Below are 20,925 nucleotides of genomic sequence, written 5' to 3'. Positions count from 1 at the left end.
TTTTTTTTTTTTTTAAGGATAAAATTGAAGAGAAATTTTATTAATACATCCCTAAATACTTAATACACATTCTAAATTTTTTACATTTAAAATTAGATTATATAGGTAAATGAAATGACTGAAAAGACATTCATATTAGAAAAGGAACTATAATTGGAATATGTTTAATAGCTTTTAATATTGTTATAAATTCAAGTTGAAATTTTTGTCATGAGTTCATGACGAGCTTGATTATTAGCAATTATGCATTACAAAATTCTTATGATCGTTCATATTGTTTCTTGGTAATTAATAGAAAGAAAATAAAACCTAGTATGATATATATAAACCCTACTTGAAATCTTCTTCTGCAAGCTTGACTACTAGCAATTTTGCATTACAAAATCCTTATGATTGTATATGTTGTTTCATGATAACTAATGGAGAGAAAATAATAACAATGTAGTTATAAACCTAGTTGGGATCCTCCTCATGTGTTCTTGATTATTTTTCAACAATTTTGACTACCAGCAATTTTGACAAAATATTGTTAAGATTGTACAGGTCTCATGATAATAATTGAAAGAAAATTAAAATTATTTTGATGATTCTGATAATTAAATGCATTTAAATTCATTATGATATATATAGAACGTTGTGATTATGATAAAGTTTAGCATGATGATTTTAATATTGATTTATATATAGAATTTTGAGATTTGAGGATAATTTAGGTAGTTTGAGTGGTGTATTTAATAAAATGATAGAATAAGAAATCAAATGGGTGGTGTATTAAGTAAGAGGTGTGTATTAAGTATTTAGGGATGTGTGAATAAAATTTCCCAAAATTGAATTTATAAAATTAAAAAAATTATATGAGGTACAAATATTAAATTTTGGAGGTCTAAATAGGACCATCCTAGAGGAAAAAAATAAAACCCTCTTTTACTAGGGTTTGAGAGGACGCCGATTCCATAAGTCGAAGCTTCAACACCTGCCTTCATCCCGATGGAGGTATAGATTTTTAGTCAACTTTAGCACCCAATACAATTCAATCTATTGCTCTTTTTGTTGGAGCAGAAGATGATGTATGATAACTTCATGATAAAAATCCTTCTTTGCCGGCTTAAACACTCCATTTCCTATACTAACGAACACCTTATATCAAATTCCTATCCCTATACAAACAAGGAGTAACTCACACCAAACTAAGCCGTCTATATAAGGTGTCCCATTAAACTCAAGCTCAGATCCTCAAGAGAAAAAAACAAACCAATTGAACTCGAAATAATAGAAGAAACTGTAAGCGTGTTAATGTGGGAGGTTACTGATAATTTCTAGGGTTACATGGCACCTAGTAGATTGGTGAGTAATCTAGAGGTAGATGGCCGGGAACGATCAGATCGACTTCCTGATCATCTGCGAATCATGCCTTGGTGACAATCCCTACGTACACATGTCACGTAAAGATTTTGACAAAGAGTGCTACACCTGCAGTCGTCCCTTCACCGTTTTCCGGTGGAAACCGGCAACGACGCCCGCTACAAAAAGACGGAGATTTTCCAGACCTGTAGTAAGTTGCAAAATGTTTGTCAGGTTTGCGTCTTAGATCTCCAAACCATCTTGCCTGTTCAGGTTAGGAACTGTTACAAAGCCTTGATTTTGCAGAACACAAACTAAGTAGCAAATCTTAGAGAATAACCTCAGTTTATTCATGAATGCATATCGGCTATATATATAGCCTACAAAAGACCTAACTTGAAGAGAAGAAGAACAACCCACGTTATCAACTAAACGTGGTAAATGTGCAAGGAAAGAGTCAACAACAAGCTACACTACCCTAACATTTAGGTAGGTTATTAACAGAAAAACAAAAACCTAACAAAACGTCCTAAAAACCTGACATTCCCTCCCTTAAACTAACTGCACTAAGCAATTAGTTTACGACAGGTTCTTCACACACTCCCAACAAACCTCGCAGTTTCTGAAATATAGTTCAAGCTTGAGTGGCTTGGTCATTATGTCTGCTATTTGATCATTCGTCCCACAATGCACCATCTGTACAATTCCTTTTTTTCGTGAAGTCCCTTAAGAAGTGAATTCGCACGTCAATGTGCTTGCTGCGACCGTGTAAAACTGGGTTCTTAGACAATTTGATTGTTGAGCTGTTGTCACAAAACACAGTGTACAGTCCTTTTGCAAACAATTGAACATCTTTAGGATTCTCTGTACCCAAACAGCATGACATGCACACCCCGCTGCAGCCACGAACTCAGCTTCGGTTGTAGACAACGCAACAACGGGTTGTTTTCTCGAGGACCAAGAAACAGCACCAGAGCTCATCATAAACACATAACCGGAGGTACTTTTACTCTCCTTAAGGTCTCCGGCATAGTCACTGTCAGTATACGCCACCAAGTCATCAACCCGTCACTTTCTATAAAATATTCCAAAGCCCGTAGTTCCCCTCAAATACCTCAAGACCCTTTTTGCAGCTTGGAGATGAAGTAGAGTTGGCCGAGACATAAATCTGCTGATTAAATTCACCACAAACATTAAATCTAGACGTGTGGATGTTAGGTACATCAGGCACCCCACAATTTGCTTGAAGTGGGTTGAATCAACTTTGACACCATCTTCATCTCTATCCATCTTGAAGCCTGGAACAATGGGGTTGTGCACAACATTACTGCCCTCCATTCCGAACCTCTTAAGCACATTAAGAACATACTTCTTTTGACAAATAAAGATCCCATCATCCTTCTGTAGAACTTCAATACCGAGAAAATATCTCATCTTCCCGAAATCACTCATATCAAATTCAGTCTTCATTGACCTTTTAAACTCATCAATCATCACATCGTTATCTCTAGTAAATATTAAGTCATCGACATATAAACTAACAACCAAAATATTACCTTCTTTGTTAGTCTTAGTGAAGAGTGTTTTGCCTCCACTCCATGCCTCTTCCAGGGTCTTGTTTTGCACTGCAATTGTAGGGCTTCGATTCAGAATGTGCACCGTCCAATTTGTAGCTTCTGGCCAAAACGTCTTGGGGACTTTCTTCTCCAACAGCATAGTACGTACCATGTTCATGATGGTCCAGTTTTTTCTTTCCGCCACTCCGTTTTGCTGCGGAGTGTAAGCCGCGGTCAACTGTCTCTTAATACCATGCTCTTTGCAGAAATTGTTGAACTCGGTTGAAGTGAATTCACCCCCACGGTCAGTGCGTAAGCACTTAATATATTCTCTTGTTTCCTTCTCCACACTACTCTTAAAAACTTTGAAAATACTCAATGCATCTGATTTTTCTACGAGAAAGTAAATCCAAGTTCTTCGGCTATAATCATCGATGAAGGTAATGATGTACCTTTTATGACTATTGGAAGTAGGAGTGATAGGCCCGCAGATGTCAGAGTGAATTAGTTGAAGTTTCTGTGAGGCTCTCCAAGTGCTTTTCTTCGGAAATGACTCTCGATGTTGCTTGGCCATCACGCAATCTTTGCACACATTTGTTGAAGCTTGTAACCTCGGCAAACCATGAACCATCTACTTGTCTTGTAGAGTTCTATTGCCTTTTTGGCTTAAGTGTCCATAACGACGATGCCACAAGTGTGAGAGATCTTCTGTGGCAGCGTTGAAGCAGGAAGGTCTTGTGGAATTTGGTTGAGTCATTGCAAGCAGCACAAACATTCGATTTGCAGTCATCTCCGTTTGAATGATGAGGCCCTTTTGAGGATGGTAAATCCTACACAAATCATTCTGAATGAGAATAGCCAGCCCCTTCTCCTGCAACTGCCCTATGCTTAGCAAATTGTTCTTCAAGTCGGGTACAAAAAACACTTCAGTTATGACATGACTCATCCCATTCACCTTCAATCTCACATTGCCTTTCCCCATCACCAACATCCTTGTATCATTCCCAAGTTTCACTCTCTGCCGAAAATCTTCCTTGAACTCACAAAACATGGTTTTGTCACCACACATGTGGTTATTGCACCCTGAATCTAGGAACCACACATCCTCCCTCCGAGCACCTTTCATCTCAACATAGGACATGAGAAGCATCTCTTCTTCTTCTCCAAGCTCTGCATAGTTTGCTTCTTTATCCCAAGATGTCCAAGCTTGTGACATTTATAACATTCCACAGTCGCTTAGTTGAGCCCGGTTCTGCCTCTTCCTCTGCCCCTGCCTCTGAATGAGCCACGTCCACGTCGTCGACCACCTTCAAAAGTCACCTTCAAGGCCTGTTCTTCTCCAGCTGTTCTTCGAAACTTCTGCTCATTCACGATTAGAGAGCTTTGCAGCTCATCAACAGAGAGTGTATCGATGTCCTCTGACTCCTCTATAGAACAAACAATATAGTTGAACTTCTCTGTTAATGTGCGAAGTATCTTCTCCACAATCTTCACATCCTGCATTGATTCTCCATGGACTCTCATTTTGTTTGCCACCGTCATCACCCTTGAGAAATACTCTGTTACTGCTTCTCCGGACTTCATCTCTAGAGTTTCGAATTCCCTTCTAAGAGCTTGAAGGTGTGACCGCTTGACTCTTGCACTTCCCTCGAATTTCTTTTTCATTGAATCTCATATTTGCTTGGAAGTGTCTTTCTGAAGAATTGTTTCCAGAATAGTGCGGTCTATAGCTTGAAAGAGATAGTTTTTCACCTTGAGATCTTTAAGCTTCAACTCCTCCAATTTCTTTCATTGTGTTTCTGTCACTACGCCAAAAACAGCCTTTTACCGCCCACAATGTGCGCCGTAAATACCCTTTTACGGCGCACAAAAGTAGGCTGTAAATGCCGGAGCCGTAAAAGACGTTCCTCTTTAACGGCGCGCATAAGAAGGCCGTAATTGTGCATCCATGCAGGCCGTAAAAGACATTCCTCAATAATCCAATTTGATTTATGGGATGTTTGCACGCCGTGAATGTCAAGAAAGCACGCCGTAAATGACTTTCTAACCACTTATTTACGGCGCACTGGGCATGCCGTAAAAGACCTTATTCACGGCTTACAATGAATGCCGTAAAAGACTGTTTTTATGGCACACTCTTGCATGCCGTAAAAGAAGTAGTTGCCCAATTTTTAAGGCCCAATTTGCACGCTGTAAAAAGCTTTTCTATCAATTTTTATATGTCATTCACGACGCACATAACCTGCCATAAAAGTCTTTGTGTCAAAGAGGTTTCTTGGCTGCTCATAATCCAAAAATGATCAACTAACAAAATGACTTGAGCAAGAATAATATTAACCTCAAAGGAGAGCTGGTGAAACAGCATATATATCATAGATAATGGAAAAGGTTTTAACAAACTTTTTATATCCAATCTGCTACAGACCAAGTACAATTTCTAACAAACTTGAGTTTAAACTTATGTTCAGAATATAGCGTATTACAAAATATACTACTTAATGAAAATGAAAGCAAACAATCCTTATAATAAACCCATAATAAAGCTAGAAAATAAGTGATTCAATAAAAGCTCTAAATCATTCTCATGAACTGATTAAAAGCAATGAAAGCAAACCATAAAGCTAGACAAAGCTTCAAATACTTGCAATATTCAGTTGATTAAAGAACTGCCTGCATCCGACTCCCATCCAGTGCAAGAATATGTTCCACACATGAATCTAAGGCTCTAGAAAATCTCCACAGTCCAAACATCGCAGCAGCTCCTACAGATGGGTCAAACTTGATGCAAATGTGGAAAATGACGGATAGCTAAGATCAAGACAAAGAAACCAGCAGCACTTGCCCTTTCCTATCAGCATCCAGGGATAAAATCCCATACAATAGAACAAGTTGGGGATGGTGTATAGATATGCACAATACAATTGATCTGAAAACACAACAAATGATACATAAATGATTAACAAAAACTAAGAAACAAAAACTCATACAAATAAACAGCTCGCTCACTCAACTGAGTGAAAAATGAGTCGTTGTGAAACTAATACGCAGACAGTAAGTGAGTTTTTAAACCAGGAAATTGGAAAGCAATTCATATATTTAAACCATGTAATTTGAATTCCAGAACTGCCATATTCTACTTAGACTTGCCAAAGAAAAGTCCAAAAGAGAAAAAGAAGATAAATCAACAGCAAACCATGCCAGAATGTGGATCAACATTCATTGAGTAATTTGCTCTTCTACAACTAGTGTAGTACACATGATATGCTTCAGTTTAGTGCTGTCAGCTGTAAATTTTTCCTCATAACTGCTTCAGTTAGTACACATGATATGCTTCAGTATAGTAACAAGTTCAATTATCCAATACCTCACAACAAAAAGAGATGATAGAATAAATTACCTCAAAGTTTCAATACTAGCTAAACTAGCTTGATGTACTTGATAGGCCATGCAATTGTACTTCCTTGAGCCATACTTAGCGTTCCAAACTCTCTCGTTGGTCGATACAAAGCTATATCCTCCAAAACATCAAGAACCCAAACTTTCCAACATTCTTGGCCCAGAGGCATGTGATGGACCATTGCAGTCGGATCCTTTGACTCAAGTTTTGCACTTGCAACAACCTCTTCTCCCATTTGAAACCAATTTAATAACTCAACTCTACTATGATCATTCTTAATGCCCTTGGTCCTTGCACCTTCCTTTTCTTTGGTCTGCAGCCCCTCATCAACAGAATGTTGAACACTTAAGTTCTGTTTATTGAGCTTGATTTGTCCTCTCCCAGTTTCAGAATTCCGCACACTCACACTTGTATTTTCCTTATCTTTTTGTTGTGAAAGCGCATTACCAGAATGCTGACCACTAGTACTTCCCTTTTATTATAACAATAAGAAAATATTAATAAATATATATATATATATATATATATATATATATATATATATATATGTGTGTGTGTGTGTGTGTGTGTGTGTGTGTGTGTGTGTGTGTGTGTGTGTGTGTGTATGCAGGCCATATCTTGAAGACTTACATGGTTATTCCCCTCTCTCTCTGTCCGTGCCAAAATAGTTCCAACCACCTCTTTCAATCGTTCGATCTCTTGTGATTGAGCAAGCATATCTTGTGATTGAGAAAATAAAGCATTCTCTAACTTAGCAACTTTGTTTCCAACACTGGTTTGATAATCTGCCTTTGAAGGGACTGCTCCAAATCCCAAACCTCTTACTCGTCCTCGTGGATCAGGACCGAGTACTTTTGCAACAGCATCATCTTTCAAAGAACATTTCTCTGAAGGTTCTTGGTCAGCTCTATACATTTTCACTTGTTTCTGCCAAAAAAAAAATTTGAAACATGAATAATCAAACTTGTGTCATCTCTTATACCTAAAATAATAGTCTCAAAAAATGAAAACTGAAGAGAAGTATTTTTACCACTATTTCTGGATCCTCCACTACATCTGAATCCTTCTTCTTTGCTTCGTAAGCATGAATCCAAACATCAGACCTTGTTATTGCATCTGGGATTTCACTTTGTTCCCTCTACAAATTAGTAAGTACAAATAATATTTATCATCTCATATCACAAAACTCATATAAAATTAACAACCAAATTATTCTTACTAATTCTTCTTCAACACGAGCAAAGCTTTTTCTACTAGTTCTGTGGAGTAAGGTTCTTTCTGCGCGCATTGCTTTGAATTTTTTAGACATTTCCTATGACAAACAAGTCACCATAGTTGTTAAAAACTCATAAAGTGTAGGCAATTCTAGCTACTTTTTCTATTATTATCAAGATAATGTTGGAGTTAGACTTGTCTAATAACAAAATATTGGTAAAACGCACCTTAAATGATGGACTAGTTCTGTTTTTGATAAAATCTAGCCACTGATTCATAGATTCTACATTATCAGGTTTGAGAATGGAGCAGCACGTTGTAGGCCTACAAGTTCGGCTTGCTTCTCCACTTCTTTCATCACATTGGATCTATTATCTCGCCAAAGCTTGATCATCCTTCGAATAACTTGTTTCTTATGGCATTCGTCAACAATGAAACTTGTCTACAAAAGAAATGAGTGAGTATGTGAACATATAAGGAACGATGTAACGTTCTTTTTTTAGTATGGAAAAACTTACTGTTATGTGTTCCGAAATCTGAGTTTTGAACAAATCTGAAAGATATTTCCAGGTCGGTGCAGTCATTGGTATTAGCTCTCTTGCTGTGCATCCAATAAATGAGGAGAATAGAGCTGCAGTTTTCCCAATTGGCTGGCCTCTTTCATTGAATTCAACCAGGATAGGACGTTTTCTCTTTTTCTTGCTAATGTCCAACAATTTTGCTTTACCTCTAGGTGGTATTTTTGGCTTTTCTGTAGCTTCACCTTCAGTTGAAATAGGTTCTGCATCTGCTGGCAAATGAGACGAAGAACTCAAATTTGCTTCAGAATTTCTCATGGGATTATGCCTTTGTTGCCTAGCTGAAACATCAACTGCATGTGCAACTTTATCTTGCATTTTGGCTCTCTTTGCACCTTTCTTTGAGATCTCTCCAGAAGGCATAGTCTACATGTCAAACAAATAAGTTAGACAAAAAGCAAAATTTTAAACTTAGGAAATATAATTCAAAGTAGGAAAAGATGCATCTCCATCACATGTGCAGCAAACCAATATGGCAAGAATTAAGGTTCAAAACCTTAACATTGTTCGACTCTAGCTACCAAAAGACTTAAACAATTGAACTAGCTTCTGTTCCCTCCAAATTTCTTAATTTCATAATACTAGACACCTTCAACAACACTAATTTTTGACTAATGTAATTATGCCAAGACTTAAATTTGTCAAACTATTCCTTATCACAGTTTATATGTTGACACAGAAGCACATGTATTTATTTAGCTACTATAAACATCTATATGACATGTACAACAACCTCATCTAAAACCACAAACCAAAATAGATCTTACCTGAGAACTTATGCTGATGCTTTGTTGAAATAGGTTAGTCAGAGTCACCTTCACTCTGTTCAGCAAAAAATAAATAAATAAAGAAATTAGAATCTCTTCACTTATATAAATAATCAGCAATACATCATGTGAATGAATTTATGTAAGAATTATGACATGCGCAGTTCATACAATTACCGAATAGATTTCCTCATTATTATATCTATAACATTCTTCATCATCGACATCTAGGTCTAGCTGTGATACATCTACTGGCATATAAGCAATCTCATCAACAGAATCATTCTCAAAAAAACCTCTAGGCGGTGCTCTAAGTACAACATGCCAATTTGACGTGTCACTCTCTCTCGAATAAAAAACTTGTTTTGCTTGTGATGCAAAAATAAAGGGATCTTGATCAAATTGATGATGCCCCCTGTCGAGGTTAACCAATGTGAAACCATCTTCAACTTTGACACCAGTCCCTATGTTAGCCCAATAACAATCAAATAGTGGAACCTTAAATTTCCGATAGTCTACCAAAATTATCTCTCTTATAACACCATAATATGGCACTCTATCCAGAACATGTGAATTAGCCCTTGCACTTGGTCGACACATTGTGTCGCCTTCAACGGACACCCCACTGTTTTGTGTGCTTTTCTCAGCAGTCTCTGTATGAAATCGGTTCCCATTAATAATGAAGCCTGAATGGGACACCACAGATTGTTTCGGCCGACAAGCTAGCCACTTCACTATATCCGACATAGTACTACAACCACCAAACTTAACTTTATCTGCTAACCATTCACTGAAACTACTCATATGTCTTTTTTCTAGAAGGCTTTCATTATCTTCAAGACGCGAATCTAAACACTTCAGTTCTTCCCTGTGCATTCTGGTCAAAAATAACATGTATAAGAAATAATAAGTATAGCTAAACTCAACTAGAAATAGTAAGTTACTGGTCAAAATGGAAATCTAACTTACTCTCTCCATGGATCTACTTCTGTAGTATTTGTCCACACAAATCGATGAGCAATCTCTAACATAGAAGAACTTAATGTTTTTTGTTTTCCCTTGCCAAGTGGTCGCCCTTCCAATATTGTTTCATCATCAAGAACCTCATTGCGTTTTGATTGAACACCTATTTCAGATGCTTCTTTAATATATCCAGTACAAAAATGTGTTATCTCTTCAGCCAAATATCTTTCTGCTATACACCCTTCAGGATTTGATCGATTCTTGACATATCCTTTTAGGTCCTTCATAAACCTAAAGTAAACAAATATTAGAGAAAATAGAAAAATAAAAAAAGATTACTGCTAATAATGTACAGGACCAGCAATAAATTGTACATAATGCAGTGATCTACTACAAAGCAATAACCAACTAACATAAATCATAGCTCACCTTTCAAAAGGATACATCCAGCGATAATGTACATGACCCCCAATAAGAGCCTCTTGTGCAAGATGAATCGGTAGGTGAACCATAATATCAAAGAAAGACGGAGGAAAGAATCTTTCTAGCATGCATAGAGTCTCAACAATATCATCATCAAGTAGACCTATTTTTTTCTTGTCAATCTCCCTTTGACATAATTGATGGAAAAACGCACAGAAGCGGAATATAGCAATCCTTGGTCCTTTTGGAAGAAGTCCTTTTAAAGCGACAGATAGAATTTGTTGTACTAAAACATGACAATCGTGTGACTTCAAACCCATAATCTTGTTGTCTTTTATGGAGACACGATTTGCAAGGTTAGAACAATAACCATCCGGCAATCGTAACTTTGCTAACCTTTTACAAAATATTTTCTTCTCTGCCTTTGAGAGCACGTAAGGTGCTTTATCACTTCTAGATTTGCTGGAACCATCTTGTTTTGGGTGCAGCTTTTTTCGAATCCCCATCACTTTTAAATCCTTGCGCGAATTTAAGTTATCCTTTGTCTTTCCCTTCATATTCAATAAAGTTCCAATAATACTCTCGCAAATGTTTTTCTCAATATGCATCATATCCAAATTGTGGCGCAATAATAAAGTCTGCAACATAGCAAATTACACTAAATTAATACAAAGAAAGCTGTTAATGTATAATATGCAGCATATAAGTGGTGGATGTACTGTGTGAAAGAGAAAAAAAAAATAAACTGCTAGTTTAATATAAATAAAGCTTTCAATGTATAATATACAACATTCTACCAATAACATACAGTAACCATATTTTGGAAACACTTTCAAAGTACATTGCTCTACTATGTAACAAGACGTTGCTCTCTCCTTTCAAAGTACATTTTAGTACATTTCAGTAACCATATTCTTTTATAAAATTGGATTGGTAGGTTAGATTAATACAAAGAAAGATATTATTCAGCACTACCATAAACTACACTATAAAAAAAGCACAATATCAGCAAGGATTATTTGAAAATTAGATGACAGTAAATAAATTTTACCTCCCAATATGGCAACTCTAAGAATATTGACTTCTTCTTCCATCTCTTTGAAAGTTTTGTAGGATCATCACTATCATACTCATCACCGCTACCATCAATATCATCAGCAAAATCATCAATCACTTCATTCACAACTGATCTTTCACCTTCAGTTCTCTTCCTTTTTCTACCTTCATCTTTGTCAACTTTTTTTCTCTTTTTCTTGGTGCAAGCTTTGTTCTTACCCCAATTATTTTTAATACCCTTCACCACCTGAAATACTTCTGAACCAGTCAACTTTCTAGGCCTCACTCTATCTTCAACAATACCATCAAACCAAGCCTTATTCTGCCGATATGGATGATCGTGTGCAAGAAATCTCCTATGGCACATGTAAACATGTTTTCGTCCATTTGGCAGCCATTTGGAGGATGTTTGAACACCACATACCGGACAAGCTTTCTTTCCCTTTGTTGAATATCCGGACAGATTTCCATAAGCAGGGAAATCATTTATTGTCCACATCAATACAGCTTTGAAATTGAATACAGACTTGGTAAACACATCATAAGCACTTACCCCATGGATCCATAGTTCTCTCAGATCTTCAATGAGTGGTTCTAAATACACATCTATGTCATTCCCAGGTTGCTTAGGACCTGGGATGAGCAATGTCAACATCAAATTTTCCTTGGACATGCACAAAGAGGGAGGGAGGTTATATGCAACCAAAACCACAGGCCAGCAACTATATCTAGAACTAAGATCACCAAAGGGATTAAATCCGTCTGATGAAAGACCAAGTCTAAGGTTACGAGGAGCTTTTGCAAATTCAGGCCACTTACTATCAATCTTCTTCCATGCAAGCGAGTCAACAGGATGCCGCATTTTGCCATCCTGACTTCTGTGAGTTTCATGCCAAGTAAGTTGTTCCGCCTTCTCAGCATCCCTAAACATTCTCCTAAATCTAGGGATAATTGGAAAGTACCTCAAGACCTTAGCAGGAACACCTTTCTCAATCTTTTGGGTGAGCTTATTAGCTTTCCATCGAGAGGCACCACATTTCGGACAACTTTCCTTGTGCTCTTGATCCTTTCTAAATAAACAACAATCATTCACACACGCATGAATCTTCTCATAGCCTAGATCAAATGCTTTGAGTAATTTTTTTGTTGAGTATAAGGAACTTGGAAGGATGTTATCTGGAGGTAGAAGACTGCCAACCATCTCAAGAAGTTCATCATAACCATTGTCAGATAGACCATATCTAGCCTTAAACTTGAAAAACTTAATTGTTGCTAACATTTTTGTGGAAGGACAACCCTTATATAGAGGAAGTTCTGCTTCATTTACTAAATGTGTGACATCAGATTCTATATTTTCAGGTGCAGATTCCATGAAATCATCATTTAGCTGTGCATCTATATACATTCTATATGTCTCCAAGTTTTCAAAGTTTTCTATGGTTTCTTCCTGTACAGTAGTTCTTGGCTCATCTCCATGAAATGTCCAATTAATATAACTCTCATATATCCCATTTGAGGTCAGATGATCTAATACAGTACGAGGTGGATAAGACCATACGTTTATGCAACTACTACATGGGCACTGGATCTTTTCAGGATACCCCTTACTTGCATGAATGCTATTAACAAACTTTTTTGCTCCGTCATAAAAGGCTCTAGGATTGCTAATAACACACAACAACAACAACATAAAAGAGTTTGCAATACATTTATGAATTATATCATCATAACCTTACAGTTTCTAGTTTTAGATGTAACCTGCTTTTACAATAAGCCCATTCTTTATCCATATTCTTTCAGCTTTGTTTTCCTGGAGCTACTTTTGACCTTATATTTAGACACCAAACATATTGCAATTTAGGTATTATAAATGCAATCAAATAGATTCTTACATCAGAGGTGCAAAAACAAAGAAAATTGGTAGCAAGCAAAAATATCTTCACAAGGAGGTAAACACTCAAGTGATACAAAGGTATATATCATAGAACCATCAACAACAAACAAAGCACAGAAATATAATACATCAGTATTAGGCAGATCTCAAAAAGTTTCAGGGAATAAGAAAGAATAAAATTGGTCGAGAAATTCATCCCAAGAGTGAGAAGCAGGGTCGTAAGACATGGGATGCAAGTTCAGGTAATAAACCAACCAGTCTCAACTATGAACAACTGGTTTCAGCATCCAATTTATCTATTTTGATCAAATGCAATGATCACCAAACTAGTTAAATAAAACCAAGTTCTGAAATAGATCGATTGAAAGAGTCATAGGCACTGGAGGATGCAGAAATATTTGTCAATGGGGGCTGGGGGAGGACTTTCAATGTGCCAAGAGGTGATAATATCTTGCCATTTGAAATAGATACAAAAAAAGAAAAACAAAAGCAATACCCCCATCAATACTCTATTGCTATTCAGATGGACTTGAAATTCAAACAACTGTCCCTGAGGAACACCATAGTTGTCAAAGCAGCAGCTAATCTGCAAATAAAAAAGCTCCAGAAAATCAAACAGATCTTAGCACCCCAAAACACACACCAATGTACATCTTGACCTCTAGCAAAAGCTAGACACTACTTTAATTATATTGGCAGTCTCAAAGCTCCAGAGTCCAAACATCGATCTCTAATATGAATTGATTTTGCAGAAACAAATAGTGAGATTGTAAAGAAAACAACAAATACAGATAACAATACCTGGTATGATATCCAAACTTCCTTTAGACCATGGGTGGCAGCAATTATTGTCAACTCTGCACACCTTTCTGATGACACACGCTTCTGTCAAAACAAATAAGATAACAAGAAATGAACAAAAAGGTAACAAGAAATGTTTTACAAGAGATGTTTAAAGCTCTTTTGACTGCTCAACTACCCCGGATAAAAACAATAAAGCGGTAAGAAAAGGAATGCCCTAGAGATAACATGCACGGCCACACTAAACTACAGATACCACCCCAAGTTATCAAAAAGATGAAATTCATGGGCATGATCGTAAGGAACAGATTTGATACACACACAACATCATTGTAAGAAACTAACCTCAGAAGAAGCTTTATTCTCTGAGCTTGCTGCACCTGTACCATTTGATGTTTCTATTGGACCAGGACAAACAATGGTCACCCCAATTCCTTTCTGATAGAGCTGCATTAAAAAAGATAAATTAACACCATTAGGGGAAGCAGAAATTATAGTTGTATCAACAATTTTATCTTGTCTTGATATATTAACTGCTTTACTAAACATGCAATTATTCTTAGTATCTTAAATTTTTATAATTAAGTCTCAATATGATGGAAAACTTTAATTAGTGAGAAATGGAAAACAGCAGATTGCGGCAACAGACTTATACACATTCCTTTTACTCTGGAGATTGGAAGTACCCATTTAAGGCATGTTTAGAGGCAAGGTGTGAAAGTACGCAAGGTGTGAAAGTACGCAAGGTGTGAAACCACAATTTCAGACAACCCATACAAACCCAAACCAAACACTCACCTCTTTTCCTGCTGAAAACTATCCCCCAAACTCGATCAAATTTCCAGTTTATGCAAAAACATGAAACTTAGTTCCAATCCCCTTATCAAAACATTGAAACTTTACCGAGTTTCTTCCTTTATCTATACATGTCATACAACAATACAGGAAGCACTTGCCAATGACCCAAAACAACGACAACAATGACAAAGAAAATCTTCATCTAAAACTCAAATCCATCAACAAGTTCAATACTTGATCAAAGTTTGGAATTCAGAATTCTCACACATTTTCATAAACCAACCGCACAACACAAAATTCAACACTTTTGATTCCTCCATGCTTCTCTTCCCTCAACAACAAACATATACAAAACGATCAATAAGTAAAACAAGTCACAATAGCAAAAGGTGTATCCAAATACAAACTCAGAAAACATGATAAACATCAAAAAAAAAAAAAAAAATTCAGGGTCTTTATGAAAACAAACAGAGAGAACAATATTCAAAAAGAAGAAAGATCCCACCTTTGGTGTGCTCAGATAGTTTTGGGAATTGGGTTTTCACTAAGAGTGTTGGATTGAAGTGAGAAAAGTGAAGCCGGCTATGGTTTCGCACAAGAAGAAAGGCCTGAGTTAGCAGTTAACAGCAGAAGGCATGCACATAGGAAGAAAGCGCTCTGGGTATTTTCAACTTCAAGACCCGGATTCCGGTGGCCCGAATCTCCGAGAGCGGTGATCACTTCAATGTTCTTTAATTTGGAGCTCAATCGATCCACGGAATCTCGATGACAGGAGCAGAAAACGTGGTGGCCGGTGGTGGGAGGTGGCCGGCGACTCGGCAGTGGAGCAAATCCACTGAACGGCGACTCAGCGGTGGGAAGAGACGTGGGGAAGAGATAGGGAAGAGATGGAAAACTGAGGTCTATCAGGGAGAGAGAAAACTTTTGTTTTATGAAATGAAAAAAAATAGAATTAATTAGAAAGTGTAGAAGAAAAAGATGGAGGGAAATAAAATTTTGGTGAAAATTTCGCGCCTTTCACTTTTACGGCACACATCAATGTAGGCTGTAAAAGACCATATTAAAAACCACATTAACGGCGCACATACTTGCATGCTGTAAAAGACCAAACGAAAATAGACATTAACGGCGTGTATTAATGCATGCCGTAAAAGACCAAACGAAAATAGCCATTAACGGCATGCATTAGATGCATGCCTCTAATGCATGCCGTAAAAGACCATATCAAAAAGTATATTAACGGCATGCCTTAAAAGTGCGCCGTAAATGTATGTCTATTACGGCATGCATTGATGCACGCCGTAAAATGTGCGCGGTAAAAGAGTCATTTTCTTGTAGTGTGTGCCTTTTGCTCCATTCTCCGGCTCAACATATCCTGTCTCTACGAGAGCCCAATACTCCTTTGATCTGAGGAAGTTCTCCATTAACATAGCCCAATGGTCGTAATGACCATCGAACTTGGGTATGGAGGGCTGAACAAAGGTGCATCCCTCAGTTCCCATCTTTCAATCACTCTTCTCACCTGTTTCTCTCCTTCTCTCTCTTTAGGGAACTGCGGTTCCTTTCTATTCTCGATCAGGCCTCGTGAGGAGGCTCTGATACCAGATTGTTACAAAGCCTTGATTTTGCAGAACACAAACTAAGTAGCAAATCTGAGAGAATAACCTGAGTTTATTCATGAATGCATATCGGCTATATAGCCTATACAAAAGACCTAACTTGAAGATAAGAAGAACAACCCACGTTATCAACTAAACGTGGTAAATGTGCAAGGAAAGAGTCAACAACAAGCTACACTACCCTAACATTTAGGTAGGTTATTAACAGAAAAACAAAAACCTAACAGAACGTCCTCAAAACCTGACAGGAACACTGGTCAACCCAAACGAGGCCGGCCTGCCCAAGAGCGACGTCAACCGGGAGTATTTCGCCGAGAACATGACCGTAGGGGGCTTAGGCCTTCTGGTATTATCGATCCGTATGAACAAGAGTACGGAAAGTCACGAACAAGTGACACTATTCTCAAGCTTCAGAGGATGACGCTGTATTACCAAAGGAACCGAGCGCATGTGTGTAGTTTTTATACTCTGGGCAGAGCACTAGAGGAGCGGAGTGTCCTTACCGGCATGAGATGCCCATAACTGGGGAGTTGTCTAACCAAAATTAATATCAAGGCTAGGACCGGTTCCATGGGGTCAACGATCCGGTGGCATTGAAGCTGCTTAGAACACTACGACAAATATGGCCTATAGATACCATTTTTTCCCCACTTTTGCAGGAATGGTGGCAGCACCCAACAAAACAAGTGTTTGTTGATATTAAATAGGTCCTGACCCCATATATAATTATTTATTGGTGTGTTTCGGAAGTCACTAATACTCTCATACGTGGGGTTTAATTGTTTATAATTCTTTTAGTCATTAAATCAAGTTAAGCAACCATAGTGTGTAAGTAAATACCATTAAAAAATTATTTGTGGTGCACGCCATAATTAAAATGGTAAGACCTTTTAGGAGACTATCAGTATTGTGTTTGAATGGTGGCCGGAAATCTCCCCTCTCACCCTTCTTAAAAAAAACCATAAATGTACACCCTCAGCCTCATCTGTCTCTCTCTCCAGATCTACTCTTCTTCTTTACAGATCTCGCAAGTTCGTGGCCGAGGCATCCAAGAGATCCAGAGTATCACCAAGCCGGCGACGACCCGATTTGAAAGAGTCGGTGAGAAGATCAAAAATAAATGTGAGTGAAGAAGAAGCTCATCAAGGAAGGTGAAGGAAGAAGAAACTCAATCCATTGCTCTCTCTGCGACCGCCAGACTTCCGACCAACCCCAAAAAAATGTCGCCGGGCGTCGTCAAGGAGGAGCTTGTCGGAGAGGTCCTGTCCACCGAAAATCCCTCAAGAATGGCCTTCAGGTCCGTCGGTTGTTCCCGGAATTGTGTGTTTGATTGTACTGAGTTTTGTGTTTGTGTAATTATACTTGGATGTGTTGCAGAACAAGGAAGAAGATGAAGTCGTGGTGGAGGATGTGACGAAGAAGCTCAATGAGGATGATGATGATGATTGGATTTGAAAGACTTGATTTCATTGGTGGTTTTATGGATCAATATATTGTTCTTGCCGGGCTTGTTCTGTTTAATCTCCGGAGTTGAATTGTAAAGGGTAGGGGGTAAGTGTTTGAAGCCTTCACAGCTTTTTGACAAACCCAAAGATGACTCTCTTATTGGTTTTTTGTTTTGTTTGGTGGCCTTGGTTTTTGCTAACTGATTCTGGGTCCTCATTTGTGGTTTGATTGTGTATGGCCTTCATAATTTTTGATACCAGCTGCTTTCAAATGAGATTTTAGGTTGAGGTTTTCGGCCATTACAATTTGACCTTGTTTGTGGCGGAACCAATCTTCGAAATTTACCAATAAATGGGTTTTTGATCAATCCTTCTCTTATTGTAGTTGTTTCACCTAACATATATAGTTGCAAATTCAGTCATTCACTCTTTTAGTGCTGGAACATGAACATATTTTCTTATAATGTTCAATAACTGCCAAATCCAAAGGGATCAATCTTTCAATCTTTACCTCAGCAGTGTGTGTTTTCTCATTTTGTTGTTTTAGTTTCATTGATATATCTAGTATTTCTGGGCTTTAGGTACAAACAAATTAGCCAATAGCATAACTATGTCATACAATTCATTTGTATTCTCTTCCTGCCAATTATGCATTTAAGACCATATTGTTCTGAACTAAAAGATTTCAAATTTGGGGCCTTACATGTGGTTCATTTGTTTACTTCAAATTTGGTGTTCAATTACAAATTTATGCTAAATGGATTATGTATGTTGTCTTCTAAATTAAGGAGTGTGTTGTAGGTGGAAATGAGTCTTCAAAGCAAAGCAGGAGTGAGAAGAAGAGCCATAAGGCAATGCTGAAGCTGGGTATGAAGAAAGTCACTGGTGTTAGCAGGGTCACCATCAAGAGAACCAAAAACGTAAGTTGCTGTTTGTATTTCTGTACATTGATTGGTTCGCTTTAAATTTCAACATCGTTGAATTGTTGATTGTGTTTTCTCTTTTCAGATTCTGTTTTTCATCTCGAAACCTGATGTGGTCAAAAAAGAAATGCATATGTTTTGTGAAGGAATTGTGATCAAGTTGATGTTGTTTCTACTTGCAATCAACATAGCAGGTTTATTTATGTCGTCAAGTTTATTTTGGTAAGGATGCCTTGTAATGCAAATTCATATGATTTAACAATGATCCTTTGTAATTAATGTACATTATAAGCATATACTTGGGTTGCTACAACTTGATCTATTACTTTCTTGCAATATTGTTAGTTTTTTATTTAGCTGTGTGAATGTCCTATTAACAATATGGGATACTGGAGAATATCAATTCCTATTTGCATGATATTGAATGTCCTATTAAATTCAAACTCACCATTGTTAATTATAGTGATATGCTATAGTTGACTATTCAACCATGTGTATTGTAGCAAGTCACCAATGACGTAACAGTACTCACAATATCAGGCACCAAAAAAAATGATGGTGACCCCATGAGTATTTGTCACGCCAGCAACAACAACCAACACAAGATGGTGTGTGGAACGGTGGCTATTGACCTTTACCCACCATTGATTGGTGCCCAATAGCCCAATTCACACCATTGCTAATGGTGTTCATAGCCCAGATTTGTAGTAGTGGAAGGCCGGAGAGATGGGGTCTTTGGAGCCTCCGGAGGACGAAAGCATTCGGACTTTGTATGTGGGGGGTGTGGTTGATGGGAGAGTTTCGGAGCAGGACTTGAGGGGTTGCTTTTGGGTTCATGGCGAGATCGAATCGATTAGGGTGGTGGGGCAAAGAGGATGTGCTTTTGTGACTTATGTAACGAGAGAAGGTGCGGAGAAGGCTGCGGAGGAACTTTGTAATAAGCTGGTGGTGAAGGGTTTGAGACTGAAGTTGGCATGGGGTAGACCTCAGGTGCCGCGAGTGCAGGATGAGGGAGCTAGTAGGCAGCCGGAGTGGGTGGTTGCCTCAAGGAGGCGTGCCCTAAATTAAGAGACCAATGTGCAGTACAACAATACTACTACATGCCGCCACCACCTTCGCAAGGGGGAACAACATTTTATCCATCAATGGATCCTCAAAGAATGGGTGCCCTTGTTGGTCGGACTTAATGGTGAGTAGGTTTGACAAATTATCATGGGAAAGGGATGGTTTTATATCTTGGCAAATTGAAGTATGTTGCATCCTAATTAGAGTGTATGTATTCTTCCAGATTTCAATAATTTTTTTTTAATCAGAATAATAATTAGTGTAACAATAAACGAGTTTTTGAATGTCTCGTTAATTTAGAATTTTTTGTTGAAGGAGCCTAGCCAGCCATATCTACATCAATTCAGAGATTTTGAATGTGTAGTTTAGTTACGTCAATTAACCTTAACATGCTAGCTTTACTTTAAATTAGTATCTGGCTAGTAATTCTAACTTGAAGGCGTACGTTGAGACTGAGATCGTAAACGATGGGAGCTGACAAAACTTGCTAGCCAAGGGAATATAAACCCAATAAAGGTGAAAACTTGTTATGCAAAACAAGCCTCAAACTCATTACAATGCAGCTTCTTGCCTCTGTACGCCTGGATTGCAAGCTAGCCACAAATTGAACTGTACGTAGTGAAGTTAAACAATTGACATTGCCAAACCAAGCCACAAACTGATGAGAATACAACAAAAGGTAAATCCTTACCCATTTCCCTCTGCCACTCTACTTGTAAAGCTCGTCTTAATGCATCTTCCATTGCCAAAGGACTATAACCAAAACCAAAAATTGATCATAAAATGCATTTCGAGCAGAATTTACTCACTCAAGTGAACAAATAAAGAATAGAAGGCCAAACCAAGAGTCTTTTGAGGACGTCGACCTCGACTCCTTTCACAAGAGCGTGAACTAACAAACATGTACGTCATTTCTTCCTTTTCTTTTCTAAAATAAAAACAGAGAAAATAAACATGTAAAGGTCTCAACTTTCAAGATCAAGAAACATGAGAAATCAATAGTAAATGTATGTTCTTCAAAAACAAAAAACAAAAAAATGTAAAAGTTTCACCTTTCAAGCTGCAAAAAATTCTGAAATCAACC

The 20,925-nt window shown here is 37.7% G+C and overlaps 1 protein-coding gene, 1 long non-coding RNA gene and 1 pseudogene across 3 annotated transcripts; 1 reads left to right on the top strand and 2 right to left on the bottom strand.

Moving 5' to 3' along the window:
• Positions 1 to 1,326: 1,326 nt before the first annotated feature.
• LOC133716397 (zinc finger CCCH domain-containing protein 49-like) lies at positions 1,327 to 20,111 on the top strand (annotated as a pseudogene).
• Positions 5,354 to 7,805, bottom strand: LOC133717503 (uncharacterized). Its single transcript, XM_062144221.1, has 6 exons — positions 7,737 to 7,805; positions 7,514 to 7,606; positions 7,325 to 7,432; positions 6,925 to 7,221; positions 6,295 to 6,766; positions 5,354 to 5,823 (listed from the first exon to the last, which is right to left on the bottom strand). The coding sequence occupies exons 1-5, from the start codon at positions 7,785 to 7,787 to the stop codon at positions 6,314 to 6,316; spliced, it is 1,002 nt and encodes a 333-aa protein (XP_062000205.1). The 5' UTR covers positions 7,788 to 7,805; the 3' UTR covers positions 5,354 to 5,823; positions 6,295 to 6,313.
• Positions 8,088 to 15,659, bottom strand: LOC133717504 (uncharacterized). 2 transcript variants are annotated; one of them, XR_009849675.1, is made up of 6 exons: positions 15,295 to 15,659; positions 14,337 to 14,438; positions 13,992 to 14,075; positions 13,687 to 13,776; positions 8,855 to 8,909; positions 8,088 to 8,453 (listed from the first exon to the last, which is right to left on the bottom strand). It is a non-coding gene; the product is annotated as an uncharacterized LOC133717504 (long non-coding RNA). The 2 variants fall into 2 exon arrangements; XR_009849676.1 differs by lacking the exon at positions 13,687 to 13,776.
• Positions 20,112 to 20,925: the final 814 nt, after the last annotated feature.

This window comes from Rosa rugosa, chromosome 6 (genome assembly GCF_958449725.1).
Source record: "Rosa rugosa chromosome 6, drRosRugo1.1, whole genome shotgun sequence".
In the NCBI taxonomy this organism is placed as follows: domain Eukaryota; kingdom Viridiplantae; phylum Streptophyta; class Magnoliopsida; order Rosales; family Rosaceae; genus Rosa; species Rosa rugosa.
The sequence above is the reverse complement of the archived record's forward strand: the minus strand, read 5'-3'. Positions and strand labels throughout refer to the sequence as shown.

What these genes read in the sequence shown, in the direction of transcription:
- LOC133717503 (XM_062144221.1), bottom strand. Translation starts at nt 7,787, where the DNA reads ATGAATCAGTGGCTAGATTTTATCAAAAACAGAACTAGTCCATCATTT. An exon ending in TGGAGGATCCAGAAATAGTG is followed by an intron (nt 7,222 to 7,324) that starts GTAAAAATACTT and finishes TTTTTTTGGCAG; the next exon opens with AAACAAGTGAAAATGTATAG. An exon ending in AGAGAGAGGGGAATAACCAT is followed by an intron (nt 6,767 to 6,924) that starts GTAAGTCTTCAA and finishes TTATAATAAAAG; the next exon opens with GGAAGTACTAGTGGTCAGCA.